This window comes from Blennius ocellaris (assembly GCF_963422515.1).
Source record: "Blennius ocellaris genome assembly, chromosome: 2".
Lineage (NCBI taxonomy): Eukaryota > Metazoa > Chordata > Actinopteri > Blenniiformes > Blenniidae > Blennius > Blennius ocellaris.
In genome coordinates this window covers 14,016,804-14,032,203 of record NC_137651.1, presented here as the reverse complement: position 1 = coordinate 14,032,203, position 15,400 = coordinate 14,016,804, and the positions used below count along the sequence as shown (strand labels likewise).

Sequence of the window (15,400 nt, the reverse complement as noted above, 5' to 3'; positions counted from 1 at the left end):
AGTATGTCCATGTATGGAGAGGAGGTTTTATAAGCTGCTTGTTAGTGACATTTCACTTTCTTCTTCATCCGAAGCGAGGTCGTTTGTACTTTTTTATCTTTTTTCTTCTCCGTTCGCTTTCCCCTCTCAGCTTCTTCATTATAGCACATCTGCACCTAACATCAAACATGTTATATAACTGCTCAAATGTGAGGCAATAAAGAGAAAGATGTAGACTTTAAGACTGATATTTACGACTCGACATGTAAATTTACTCAGCTACTCACTGTTTATTTCCTTTAGTCAGACTGGAAAAACAACAATAAAGAGAAACATGTTTGGCTTGTCTTGAACTTCCTGAAAGCCTGATTGATTTCTTATTAATAACTAAAACTGAAATTGTTTATAAGTACTTTAAATTAAATGACAGATTCCAGGGGCAGAGGGTTTAGTGGTTTGCACCTTCACCTCACAACTACATTATTCTTGGTTTGATTCCAGGTCTGGGATGTTTCTTTCCCACAGTGCGTACATCGGTATTACGGGTTTCTCTCATAGTGTATCAAGTGATCCAGCGTCTCTAAACTGAGTGTAAGTATGAATGAGAGTGTGTGTGATTGTCTTTTTCTTTGTGTTTGCCCTGTGAAGGACGATAACCGGTCTGGAGTGTAACTTTTATTTTATACAATGTTAGCTGGGATCAGCTCTACTATGTTCAAGCTTAAGCTGGACTAAGTAGTACAGCAGATCCATGATTGAATAGAATAGTATCAACAATCTGAGTTGAACTAAAACAAATAAGACATATGAACAATAACAGTGAACTGAATGTGAATTTGGGATTTGGTCTTTACTCCAAATCTCACTCCAGTGAAGGTTGAACGTAATCTAATCTTGACTGAGCCATAATGGCAGTGACTGACTGCATCCAGTGACCCTTCATAAAACTAAAATCAGGCTGGAAGCCAGTCTAATAAGAGCTGCTCTTTGCTTCACTTGAACTTGTTCTGGGAAAAGATTATTTCCCTTGAAGGCATATCGAGTGAAAATTCCCCAAAAAGCATCCCAGAGAGGTGGTGAGACGACAACACGTAAGAAAGCAATCTTGCCGTCCATCTTTACGGGCTAACCACTTTGTTTATAGAAGAAAACGGTTCAAGCAGCAATTCAGGGAAAACCATGGTGGGATTAAGTGAGTAATTTGATGGTGGCTGATAAGAACAAGCACCGATGTATATTGAGGTTGTTTTTGAAAGCATGAGGCAGCAATTTTTAGATAATGCCATCTCATCCCTTAATTTCATCCATGTCTCCTCTGTGTGTGTGTGTGTGTGTTTACCTGTGGCTTTCTCAGGGTTGTTGCACATGAAGCAGAGCCAGCCTCCTTCTCCCTCACTGTATCCAAACAGGTCAAAGAAACGCACCTCCTCCAGCTGGATCTGGAGGTTGTCCAGGTCCTGAAAACAGAGGGAAACAGATGAAGTTACCACCCACCACACACAACACACCATTTTTAGATTTTATGGGCCACATTCGAACACTGTGAGCGGGAAATGTCAGGAAAAACAGGGGTTGTGTAACCAGCGTCACCATACAAACATGACACAGGTGTAGAAAATTGAGCATAAAAAGATGGATATAGATCTTAGATCCACTATTTATTTCTATATTTTACTTTGTGGCACGGAGGCAAAACAGAAAATCTACACAGTTTGCTTATAAAGACTTTCCTCAAATGAAGAATTATTATTGGTGGCTCATGAGAGATAGAAAACCATTATTAAAACAATCACATTGAAGTTAATGTTTTTAGCGATTAGGAAAGGCCCTTTTATTCATTTGGTTTTATTGTTTTGGTCAAGTCATCTTTCTTCCCATCATTTTCCCGAGCCACTCAGTGTCCCTACTTTAATAATATCAGTTAAATGTTCATTCTACTGGCCTCCTTGGGTCCAGGTGGGGAAGTAAAGGATCCTGCTATTGGAGGCTCTGCAGGTATATACCACACATGCGTTTGACTCATACTTACTCGCAATCCCTTGTCATACTTCTTCACATCTTGATAAAAGATGGAAGACGCCATTCTGAACTGTGTTTAGCTTCCACTTAAAAAAGCAGAATTCTGTTTGCTCTTGCAGGATAGTTGGGATCTAATCACCACTGTGCAGGGTAATTATGGCTTTTCCACTTGTGGTTTTGCACGAGAGCTTATTTGATTGTTTTATCCATAAAAACAAGTTATCTGCCCGCTCCCAGTGCAGCCTAAAATTTGTAATTAAAGCAAACGCACAGCAGATATATGAGTAAAAATAAACTGTACCATTGCAGTGAATATCTTGTTGCTGAATTAGCTGAACTGGGGAAGTTTTCCTTAAAGATCTGCTAATTGAAAGCACTGACAGAAGAATGCAACACATCCCATGTCACCTTGGATTCAGGCTTCAGCCATGTGTCGAGGTTTGCGGGCCAGTCTACGCATATCAGGTCCACTGCACAGGACTTTTATCGCAAAGAAATATCCTGAGGAGGCTTATATGCCTTTCTCTATGTTGCATCACTGTGCGATACTGAGCATGCGTGGATGTGGAAACCATGAATCAAGATTAGAAGGTAGCTTCTTGAAAGCTCCGCATTGCCAGCATGGACTGCTGCACACTGAAAACAGCACTGTCATAACAGAAAGCAATGGAAATCTAGACCCCCATTAGAAATCTCTAAAGACCTCCTGCACATGGTGAGCGTTATACTTCTCCTTGAATACACACAAATATACTCCGGTGACACTTAAACCCTTGAGATAATGCATATTTCTCTCATGTCGGTACGGAGGAAAAACAAGGAGATGATGGATTACTGTCATTAGTCTTTATGACAAAGGAGCATTTTTCCTCCTGTGTGTGTGTAAAATCTCGAACCCTAACCTTGTAGGATATTATTATCTTATGCTCCTTCATGTGATTGCTGTAATTTAATTCAGATAAACATCTCCTCATCATTTGTCTTGCACTAATTTTTGCAATGTTCAAACAAAGCAAGCTATATATTTTTTTTTTTGATCGCAGAGACCTGCAGAGACCTGCAGAGACCTTCACTTGAAACCTGCAGTAGGAGCCAAATGTAAATGATTGTAAGGAAAACCGGTAGCTGTGGTGGCTCAGCTACTAGTTGGTTGGACCTTTTGCCCTCTTCCTCTCGATGTTAATGAGCGAGGATGTTGATGTAAGAGCTTTTTTTTTAATAATATATATATGAGTAGTTTCCCATGTGTACATACACCCTCATTTCAGAACACACACAAACACTGAACAGGTCATTAACATAAATGTGACTGAGTAAGTGGGAGTTCATTCAGATTTCTTCATGTGTCAGAGCTTTCTCTGTGTTGTTACAAGGCAAAAGAAAAAAAAACAAAAACTGAGGTGAAAGGGCTTCACTTGCGGATACCGATAAACCAGGACCATGTGTGACTCAGTGAGAAGGTTTACACCGACATTAATATTCTCACAGGGTGCAAGGGACGAAGCATCCTCAGGAGACGTGCTGCACAATAGAGCACTCCACAGCATGATTAATGAAGAATCTGGAATCGAGGTACGAAAGGAAAAATATATTATATATGTATAATAGCTATAATTAAGATTACAGCAATTTATAGTTTACATTTTGATGGCACTCCTAGTAAATTTAGGGGTTTTGTATAAATATGGACACTTTAGGTTATGACTTTAAGACTTCAAAAATATTTTAAAGTAAGCTAAAAACACAAAACTAGCACTTATGAGTAGTTTGCTTTTGTATTTTTGGATGATTATCATTAATGCTATTATAATCCTAATACACCAGCTGTAGAGAAATTGCTATTTTTCCAGCATACAATTTGAGGATTCACCTTCTACAGTTATAGTTTCAGGAAATTTCAATAGTTTTAGTGGATTTGTGGGGAAGTGTGTCTCTTCTTTCAGTCTGTCATAAGGTCCTCTATACTAATGGTGATGGTAACATAAAAAATAAGCTATGAAGACACAGAAGGGTCTGAAGTCAGTGGAGCTCACTGCTCTGACATCTCGACTTCTGGAGTTTCTGTTCAATGAATAAACTTGATTTCTTTTCTCCCCCCTGCAGACATGCAACTCTATTGTGTTTGTGAATATAGAGTTACACTAATAAGATCCATACAGGTTACCATCCAGCAAAATTACATCATTTATTGTTTGTACTCGGCTACAATATCGGCTCTGTTCGCATAATTTGGCTCCTGGCGCTGATAAGAAAGGATGGTGTCAACTATAAACTATAAACTGTGAACTTTCTCCAGCACAAACCAGTGACTGATGTCACATCTCATTGCATCCTCATACCGTCAACGTGACAGGATTATTTCCCAAATGGTAACAACAATGAAACTCCTCTCATCTTACAGAAGAATATCTGCTTTGTATCATGAGCGTTGGCCATTTTGAAAACAAGAATCCATGAAGTGTTTCCTGTGGCTTTTGAAAAAAAGTGTCTCTCTACAGAACATAGGAATAATGGACCGGTCTTACAAAGAGAAGGTAAGAGAAAAAAAGGCTATTCATCAAGCAAAGAAGTAATTGTAATGTTTCATAATGAGAAATGAGGAACTGAACCAGGATGTTATTTTCACCAAGGGTACATGAATATTATAGATGTGATCAAAGGGCTGTATGAATGTAACTCCATTCTAATACACCGTTAAATTACAGTCTCTTTGACTGTTTATTCAAGTCAAAATATAGTTATTTCTTAGTCACTTTTTTTGACCAGGATTTTTTGAAAGGATCTCAATAGCAATGTTCCTCATTAAATAAAGAGTAATAAACATAGGGCTATCAAAAATAAACATAAATGTACCAGAAAGTGGAGGGACACTGTCAATGTGGATCAATAGTGAAGGTTACTTCAGCCATGAATATTTTCATTTTAAGGTCAATAAAACATTGCTCTATCAAAGATCTAACCTTAAAAGAGAATAACTACGTGAATATGAGATTTAATTGTAAAACAATCTGGTGCTAGTTGATTAGCCTTTTCATCCTTCATCAAATTCCCTCCACATCTATTTATAACTTCTTGAAGATTTTGAGACATTCATTTATCTTTTTTAAGCAAATCCCTTGTTTCAACTCAAAAAACAGTTTTTGCCAATTTAGCAGTGGTAAGAAGTTGTAAAATCAATAGACATTGTTTGAACTGTAGTTCATGGTGACTTTACAGCAGCATAGACTTGTATTTTGATGACATTATATCCATTTCAAACAGTCTGAGGACCACGTTAAAAGTGGAGGACTATATTCAACCTGCAGACTTGAATTAGACACGTGTAATATGTGAACTGCAATATTTGAGTATCTGTTTATTTTCAAAGGCACACTTTCAGAAACTTGATGAAAGAAGTGCAAATCTTTCCCTATAAAATATGCATCACATTAATGAGCTTATGTGCTGCTTTTACATTATTCCATCAGCATTTATTTTAACAGCACAAAATAAACTTCATTTTTAACAGTTAATTAAAAAAAGACTGAGTCATGTTAATTTAAAAAAAAGAATAAGATTTTTCAGCTGATGAATGATGATGCTGCTTGAACTGAATGTTGCTCCTTGAGGCTAACAAGCAGGAATCTTCGCCTCCCACCAAGTCACACTGAATCACTATGTAATTTGCAGATATCCTGCATCCGGTTCTGGCTTTCACAAGCAACAGAAAGGGACATTTGTTTGAATTTTCCACCTGATCAAACGCTGATGCATTTCAAATAACTGTGACATTGTTTACCGATTACAAAGCAAAAACTCTAAAAAGCAACAAAAAAAAAAAAAAAAAAAGGAGACAGAAATACAATAAAGAGTCTGTGAGTCAGATGTTGAGCAACAGACACTCAGAGTGTAAAAGACTAAATCTGCCACAAAACAGCATCAGAAATGAATCACCAACAAGAAAAAGTGAGTAAGATGGCACAAACTCGCCTCCGGTGTCCATTACCAGGAAACGCTATTACTACTGTGTGTGTGTGTGTGTGTGTGTGTGTGTGTGTGTGTGTGTGTGTGTGCATGTCTGCGACCTCAGTGGCGCCGGTGGGCCCTTTGATGCAGACAAATGATCGGCGCATGGATCGAATGATCATGTAGGTCACTGTGACAAAAGGCCTGAAGAATTGAACATGACCCCGTGCTTGATTCATCCCAACTGGAAAGGAGGATTCAATAAGGAGATGAGGAAACATTAGCTGGATTATGTGATTGTTAATTTAATCTATCTGTCCTCATGTAACCCCTTTCAATCCACCGCCCCCCTCTCTCACCTCCATCTCTACCGGGCTCTCTTTATCAGTGCTGTTGGATTATAATTCGATCAAGATGCAGGAACAAAAGTGCACATGGTCGATTACAACAGAGGGCGGAGTGGTGAGAGACATCCAAGAGTTTTCTGTGGGAAGTTTGCAGGTTCTCCCTGTGCATGCATGGGTTTTCTCCGGGTAAAGTCACAAGTTTGGTACTTTTACGTCGGTACTGTCACGTACCGATTCACGTACCGATTCACGTAAAATCAAACGGTACCATGTTTTCAGAGCCTCGACGCATCCGTGTGACTGTGAGGAGTGGAACAGTGGGTGATTTTCAGAGCCGGACTTGAACGCATCATTGCGTGCAAACGAGGATTAATATGTTAAATTGAAAAATGTGGAAATTTTATTATTAAACAAATAAACACATGATCACAAACAAACACACATGAAAATCAGTGCTGTTGAGAACCCGTATCAATTCCCAGGTACCAGATATTGGTTCAAATGTAAAAGGTACCCATGCCTATGCGTTACTACGAACTGGTCTCTTTAAATCGTCCATCGATGGGATTTTAAGTGTGTTGTTGTCTTTCTCTCTGTGATTGACAAGTGACTCCATTCACTTGGATGGATTGAACTGCACCAGAAGAAGCTTCTAAATATGACACAAAGATGTTAAATAGTATTTTATTTTATTTTATTTGAATTCAATGTCATCTATGTATTGGTAATTCCTATTCCAAGATCCCAATTTGGATCAGTATTTTTTGATGAAACCCAAATAGATGACCTTACTGCTGGTGTTTTTTTTGTTCATATTACAAACTGACCTGTTCTTTACACAATCAGCTTCTGTTATTACGTCGCTTATATCCCTCCATAGAGGTGAGGACAAGTAAGGAGCCCGTTTGAAGAGCGCAAGGAGGAAGAAGGATTTGACATCTAATGTTTCAACTAAAATGGAAAAACAATACCCAACTGAAGTTCAAATATCTAAAAATCCACTGATAAAAGTAACTGAACTTTATCCGGAACGAAATGACGGGAAGGTGAGAAGAGAGCGCTCGATGAAATAAGACAATAAACAGGAACCAGACTTCGGTCTCGGTTCGCATTCATCTTCAGGTGTGGGCTTCAATGTATGACAGGGGTCCTGACATTAAAATGGATATTTTAAACGGGCAGAGTCTTCAGCCAATCCCCCATCTTTTCTGTTTTCGTCCACAAACATCTTTATCTGATCACAGCCTCGGCCCCGTCTTCAGCTCTGTGTTATCTCCCGCCTTCCTCTCTCCGCTCCCTCCATTAAGCTTTATCTCCACCTCAGTTGTATCAACAAGCGCTCCTGTCTCTGGGCCAAGTGACGGAAAAAAAGTCAAATCTTTGTTAAGAGTCCATTTCGATGAGCTCCCCTCTTGTCTCACACTTCACAACATTTGAACATAACTCCACCAATTCAGATTTCACAGCACTTCATCAAAATCTCCACGTTTCTTCTTTTGCTATGGAAGATAATCTTTTGTAATCCGCGCTCTCGTTTCAACAGGCTTTACTCCTTCCTGCTCTTTCTAATCCTCTCGTCCTTTATTTCTTCTTCACCTGCATCTCATCATGCATCCATTGTGTCTCCTCTGTGCCCTTCATGCTTTCGTTTCAGCTTTAATCACTTATGTGTCTCCAACCTGTCGACGTGGGCTCAGTTACATGTGTTTGCTCTAAGAATCTGAGGAGTTTCTTTTTGATCTGATCTCCTCAGTACATCCCACCCATTCTCTTCTCTCTGTACGTTTTCCATTTCCTTCTTCATTTTAATCACGTCTGTATGTTTTTTTTGCCCGTTTCCTCCTGAATGCCCTCCACGCCAGCCACCCCACCCTCCTGCTTGTTACTGGCTGTTCAAGTGATAAATGAAGTGATGGCAAAGCTCTCTCCACTCATTATGTTTGAACCTAGTTTTAACCATTTCCTACCTTTAAAGCAATTTTTTTGCTTGATCTATCGTCTCTTTCTCAGCCCATGTCCTCTTTTTGAATCTCACTTTTGTCCGTTCCCTCCTTCTCATCCTCTCTCCCACCACCTTTCCATTTTCTCCCCGTCATAAAAGGACTAGAGTGACTTGTCGGAAGCCGAACATAAGTCTTTCCTAAATCACCGAAGCCCTGTAAAGTCCTGTAGTCTCCCTTTAAATCTCCCTGTCGGTACTGATATAATTGGCAACCTTTCCTGTCTCATATATGTAACAGCTTTAGCTCTCCTTACATCTCTTCTCTTGTTGTCAACGACATGTGTTTCTGATTGGCTGACGGTGAAGGGAGCGAAGCTGCAGGCCTGATGGAGAAAGAAATGGGGATAAAGGAAATGCAGTACACATGCAGGGGAAGAAAGGTTGAAACCTTTGTTTCGGCCCTGTAAAATCTCGTCTTTTAATCATGTGCTCATGGGACTGAACGGACTCACGAGCAAAAACAGACAAACTAAACATTTTGTACTAAATATAGTGTTTGCCACACCCTGCACATGTCTCACAAGAAGTACTTTTTAATGTCAGAGCACAGTGTTGTGGATAATTTGTTTTTGTGGTAACAACGATTTAGTGTTTTTCTGACATTGTTTGCCCCTTCCTTCTGGAAACCTTGGTTCAGACATTAAATGCATGAAATCATTAAGAGCGAGCAAATCTTGATAGAGGGGAATGTTCGTAAAAGCTTTAAAATGATGAAATAAATCCCAGGCCACACACGCCCTGCCAACTACCCAGCAGCTTCGGTGCCTGAGCTGAACTCAATCTTTAGGTAACTGACTAACAAATCAACACACAGACTTCTTTATGGCATTGCAGTTTACAGCCACAGCGAGAAGGTCACCCCTGTGTGGAGCCCAGTGACTAATTAATGTACATTACAATCACAATATACATTCATTGTCTCAAATTCTGCTCTTATGTGATTTAAATGGTCAAAATGTTCAATGTACTTTACTAACAGGGGGCTTCTCTATCCATTAATACACCTCAAAACACTTTACGCAAAGACATTCACCATTGGAGGCAAGTCACAGTGGTGTCTACACACTGTGGCTCCCAGAACTTTAACCACAAGGGTAGAGGATGGCCTGCTCTGCTGCCTGGCTCACAGCTGCCTGAAGTGAGTCATCCAAAAACAATGATATGAAGATAAAATATGAGCTGCCGAAACTTAATGTGGAAACTCAAGAACACGTCATAAGATCAGCTGTAATAACGGGAAAAAAAATCCGGTTTATATTGAACTGAGACACGATCTGAATATGAAACACGTTTTAATAGAACCTTTATCATGTCGCGAGGCCATACTGCCAGTATGTTCACACAGCTTTAATAAGAGAATCTGCTCTCCTTTTTGGAGTAAATGAAATGCTTCATAATGCTATTCCAACACCTGTGGTGTGGAGAATTTTTAGTTGACAGTGCATGTGAATAAACACGGGACAAAATAACCTCTCCATGAACCGCATGAGCGACCTGCTATAGCTGTCAGTCCCGTGTAAAAACATACGCGCACATATGCTTGTTTATGAGTGAGCGGGTGTGTGCACGTGTGCGCACATGTGCACCGGTATGTTCGGGCTCCATATGGTAACCATAGCAAGGCCCTCTCATCACAGCCAAATGCGCATGTGTCGCGGGGAGACGCATGGCAGCTGTGTTTTCTTTGTGGGTCTAATTATTTCCCAATGACCACTTAGCTCGTCACATTATGGAAAAGGGAGAGTGTGGGACAGCGCACACATCCAAATAGAGAAATCTACTGATACAGATGCTCATTTTGCTTCTTGGCTTTGCCCAAAACAGAGTCTTTGACAAACGTACAGAGAGAGACCCAATAAAGGTGAGGTACAGGGGTGCAAGCAGACCTTGTATACAAAAATGTCCAGCTAATGCATTTCACGTTCAAACAAAAGTTTCTTTTTCTTTTCTTTTTTTTTTTTCTTAAACAGCGAGTGACTTCATTTTCTGCTGGGAGACGGATTGATTTTACGAGAAACCACACTGTGGCCCAGTACCTTCCTGTGTGGGGTGGTGTGCTGTGTCATGGCCATGGAGAAGCTGTGAGCTCCTTTAAGTTGCGTTTTCGCCCACAGAGAAGCCAGTCTTTGGACACACTCATCCTTGGTGCACAGTGGGACACTGGACTTATTCTGGTCAGAAGAGGAGAGAAAATAAAAAACAGCAAGAGAACAACCAGTTAAATTAATGCGAAGCAGATCTATATAGTTTGGATGTGGATGGGAAAAATTGGAGCACGAAGGGGAAAAAACCCCAATAAAGAATCTTTTTTTTTTTTTGATAGACTGAAGAACTTATTGTATATTCTTGGCTATACATTTTTTCCATGTTGACAAAAATTAGCAAAACATCTTTCTAAATCAGTGTATTTTTGATTTAGACTTTAAAGATTTAATTGTATGGCTTTTTGTATTGTTCCACACAAATCAAGGCAATCAAAATATAAAACCCAGAATTAAGATAGATCGTTTAATGCCTAAAACTACAAACAACTTAATTTATTGTGAGGCATAGTCTGCGTGCAATTTGTGACAAAGGTGGGCACTTCAGATAAAAATGAGAAGAAATGATGGAGGAAAACATAGAGATGTCCTCTCTAAAAATGAATTACTATCATTTCTATCAAAACACAAAGCTTTAGTTAGTGGAAGGTTTCAGAGAATTAACCGAAACCTGTTATAGCGTTCACTTTTAAAGTAAAAACATCTAACAAGCGCATGTCAGAAAATGTCAGTCCTTGCCTGTAGATCAGAAATTATATTTTTAATTGTGAAAATACAGGAAATGTGGCATTAAACCTACATTTATAGCTTGGTTTCTTAATTTCTTGATGCATGGGAGGTAGCAGCTTTGTGTGGCAAGACTCTTCAGTTATATATATTTGATGTGTTTTGTTCAGCTGATAAAGTAGTTTTACTCACTGCATGAGAATGAATGATGAAACAAAATACAGTAGAAGGGGCATGAATAGACCAAATGGAGGGAGGATCTACTGTCTCCCACAACAAATTGCAACTTGCTTCCTGTATTATAGTGGAGATTTAATGGCTGCGTGTTTGGGCGCACCTGTAGATGCAGCAGCATGATGTGAATCCAGAGGTGAGGCTGTCGGCTGGTCAGGTTGAAACTGGACTTGGCGTACAGACAGTAGTGTCCCTTCAAAGGACAAGAGAATGACAGCTTGGCCACACAGCCTCGATTGGAATCTGTCGCAGAAACACAGAGAAAAAGAGAAAACTGAAAGACTGTTGTTCTAACACCCATTTCACAATGTTCTGCCTCTTCTACATATGGACCTGTGTCGCCTTGGGAACATATTTACAGAGTGATTCATAGCATGCAAGGATGCCGAGTCTCGTCATCTTTTTTCGCACAGTAATTTCCACAATTGTCTGGCTCGTAGTGAAGAAACCAGTAATGGGACAACTATTTATGTGTACCATGTGGAGGTCATGCGCTCATTGTCGTCACTGGAGGGATGATGAACATGAAAAGACAGTTTCTTTTGGCACAAGTTTTTCACCGTATGACAAGCATGTAAAAATGGATTTTATGTGATTCATTTGGGTACATTTGGTCCAGATTCTTTCTTTTTATTCACCACAGCTGAATTTCCACTCTAACGCTTGCTGGCAAAGTCATGTTCCTCATGACAAGCTCTCATTGCCTCTTATCAGCCATCTGGTCGATACAGAAAAAAACAAAAAACAAAAAAATACATGGAAGTTTTCTTCATAGATGTGATCGAACAGAGTGAGAGTAGACGTAGAAAGTATTGTGGGGGGGGATTCCTTTTTTATTTATGGAAAATTCACTTTCTAATGGTTTTCCCGCAGCAATATGCATCCCCTTTAAAGCAGTGGTCACCAACCGCTGTGTCTATAAGATGTATAAGACGAAGACACCTTTGTATTTCACACGACACAATGAAATATGTCCTTTGCATTTAACCCACGAGGTGCGGCAGGCAGCTGCTGCGTGGCTCCCATGACGCATTGCAAGAGTAAGGGTCTTGGTGGGTGACCCATTGCAGTGACCTGTTTCCATATCGTTTTATCCAATTTAGGGTGACAGGGTGCTGGAGCTCATCCCAGCAGACTATGAGCAAAGGGAATTTAGTTGTTGCAGAATCAATAGAAGCGCCGGTGAGGGTTACTCCTACGGCTCTCAGCGGCCGCTGAACAACCAGAGACACACCAGAACACTGAAGTCACAAACTTGGCATTCAGTCACACACCCTTTACCCTCTCTGTAGTTTGAATAATTTCTGTAAACTTTTGGACTAAGATGAAGTAAGAGTCCATCTAACAAACCTACATCATCCTGGGTTATTGTAAAAGCATGTTTATTGTTTTGTAATTAATCTGTTGTCAACATATCATGTCTCATATCCACTGCAATCATCATCAATAGGCTGTGAGCTGATAACTGTAGAAGGTTTGTTTACTTATGAAGCAGCTCCTAAAAGATCCTTTTGTTAACTTCTAAAAGGTTAAAGATTATACCACTTGCTTGGCAATGTTTAATCAACACAAGATAAACTAAAGATTATGAGTGTTTCTGTTTTAGTGTGCACTCAAGAGCACACTGGTAAGCCTGTGTTAAATAACAGAAAAATATTGAAACAGAAAATAAATATTTACAGCCCCACAAAAAAAAAAAAAGGAAAAGAAATCATGACTGTCATTTAAACTTGAAGTCTGATAAATGAAACGAGGTCTGAGATCCAGTCAGGTGAAGAGTTCTTTTGACTTATAACAAAACTCAAATTTTTATATTTTGTAAGGTTGAAAAGGGGGAAAAAAAAGTTAATTTGCAATAAACTTGAACAGGTCATAAAGTAATCTTGAAATAAATCAGTTAGTCAGCAGTCTGGACAAATGATCATTGAGTATAATATTGCAGTTAGGAAACTCTCTAGTAGTCATTGATGCAGTTGAACTTCTGTATTCATCAGTTTACCATAAGCAATATATTGAACAGGCAGGGAGGAGCTGATATGTGCAGTTTGCATGTTCGACCTGTGTGGATTTCTCCCACAATCCAAAGCTTATTAGGTTGATTGGTGAGTAAATTGCCTTGAGGTGTGAGGGACTGGCGACCTGTTTAAGGTGCATCCTATGGAATGCTAGCAGGGTCAGGCTGCAGCTCCCTCCAGTCACGGCAGGTACAAAAGATTGGATCAAAGCTGGATCAAGTTAAACAGACTGACTCAGTACTAGGGAAGTTGATGACAAGAGCCGCAAAGAGATGGCAGTGAAGATTTAATTCAAGTGGAGCAAGTCAAATTGAAAAATTGAAAATAAACAAAAAAGTATTAGACATGACTGAAAAATAAAAGACCACTTCCCCAAATAGTGGGAAAAAAAAGGAGTTGGGGAGAAATTTAAGAATGGATTAGATTAGGTTGAGATGTATTTGGTTTCTCCTTTCATTGATCCTCCTCATGAACTGCTTGAACTTCAGTTTCCCTGCTGACATTGCAGCTTTAACGTATCTATGTGCGTCCACAGGACTGCGCCCACATATTACATGCTCTTCCTGCATACATATCATGTATGCATACCACTCATCTGTTTTCCCTCAGATGCAATTATGTTGTACGGATGAAACCAAACATACAGACCCAGCCCACCTCAAAACAATCCCCATTTTCTTTACATTGATTAATTTGTCCATTAACAAATTAGTTCCAGGACATTTTGCCCCTAAGTGCTCAAACCCCAGACTTTACATCATAGCAGGAACCAGAGGAGATAATCTGTAATTGCATTTGCTGCTTTCTGCAGTTAAGCTAATGCATGAATGCAACAAAATGTCATATTTGTCAAAATAAGAATGAATGATAAAAACTTGTCATGTGTTTCATCTTTTTGAGGCTTTTATAGGTTTGCCTACTATTATTATGAGTCGGCTGTGGGGCCACGCAGTGCAGTAGTTGTGCACAGGGTCAGGTCTTGGCTTAAGGGCTTTTCTATGTAGAACTTACATGTTCTTCCTGCACATCCCTGTTTTTGTATTTAATTCCATGAACCTGAATTTATCCTTGTATTTTCTGTTATCATTGAAGCTTATTAAAACACAAAATCCAAAGGTCTAAATATTTCTCATAAACACACTTTTTTACCTCAACTTTAGTTTCTTGGTTTTAAATGATTGTGCTGCCGAAATTGTGCAATCTGAAAGTAAAAGGTGTAGACATGGATAGAAAATCTGCATGCAGTTTAGTTAGCTTTAAGAACAAAATATTACCAGCTTTTCCCTTCAGCCCTGCTTTAATTGATCCAGCATGCTGAACATGACTTCTTTGTTGACTTCTGTTGTATTATGTAATATTTAAACCAATTACAAACATGGAATATCAAACAAAGTTTCTCCTGTCTTGTGTCTCTTCCTCCACACTGTGTTGTGTAATCTGTAAACCCAGGAGGCGCTCAGCAGGAGAGAAGGCCAGCGGTAAATAAAGGCTACTCTCACTTGAAGTGTATTGTTTATGTGTCAACTCAGGGTCAAATGCCCCCTAAAAGACATAATTTAAATGGGATTAATAAGGGATAATGGTGATGAAATATTGAATGTGCATCCCTGTAACTGCACTGACGTCATTTAGAAGAGCCTGTGCCAAATTACAGGAGGGGGTCACGGCAAAGATATTCCAGAGGAGAAAAATCCCACAGACTTTGTCATTACTGCTGCACACAAATACACAAGATACATGAGCATGGTGTCTGTTCATGATATAACATGCAAGAAGAAATAAGCATACACAGATATTCAGCACTAAAGGTTGGAGGAACAAAAGACACTTATATCCTCCAGATGGGATTAAAATATTTCGATCAAATTGTCCCACTGAGAAACATTAATCTCCTTCCAACAGGAGCTTAAGAAACACGAATAAAAGTTTTATTCTCTACCACACAAGGCCGCAGTCGTGCGTGTGTGTGTGTGTGTGTGTGTGTGTGTGTGTGTGTGTGTGTGTGAGACGCAGAGAGGTGAAGAGGAGGCATAAACATACCACACCATTAATCAAGCCCAGTCGCTCTGACAGTCGTCTCCTTCAGGTTCA

The 15,400-nt window shown here is 39.5% G+C and overlaps 1 protein-coding gene across 1 annotated transcript in view; it reads right to left on the bottom strand.

The window, feature by feature from the left end:
• Positions 1 to 15,400, bottom strand: part of veph1 (ventricular zone expressed PH domain-containing 1) — a gene marked incomplete at both ends in the record, with an annotated part of 71,071 nt that overhangs the window by 14,689 nt on the left and 40,982 nt on the right. The window contains 3 exons of the mRNA XM_080510112.1: positions 1,319 to 1,436; positions 10,329 to 10,463; positions 11,398 to 11,537. Coding sequence (XP_080366238.1) covers positions 1,319 to 1,436; positions 10,329 to 10,463; positions 11,398 to 11,537 — 393 coding nt within the window. The remainder of the gene's footprint in view (positions 1 to 1,318; positions 1,437 to 10,328; positions 10,464 to 11,397; positions 11,538 to 15,400) is intronic.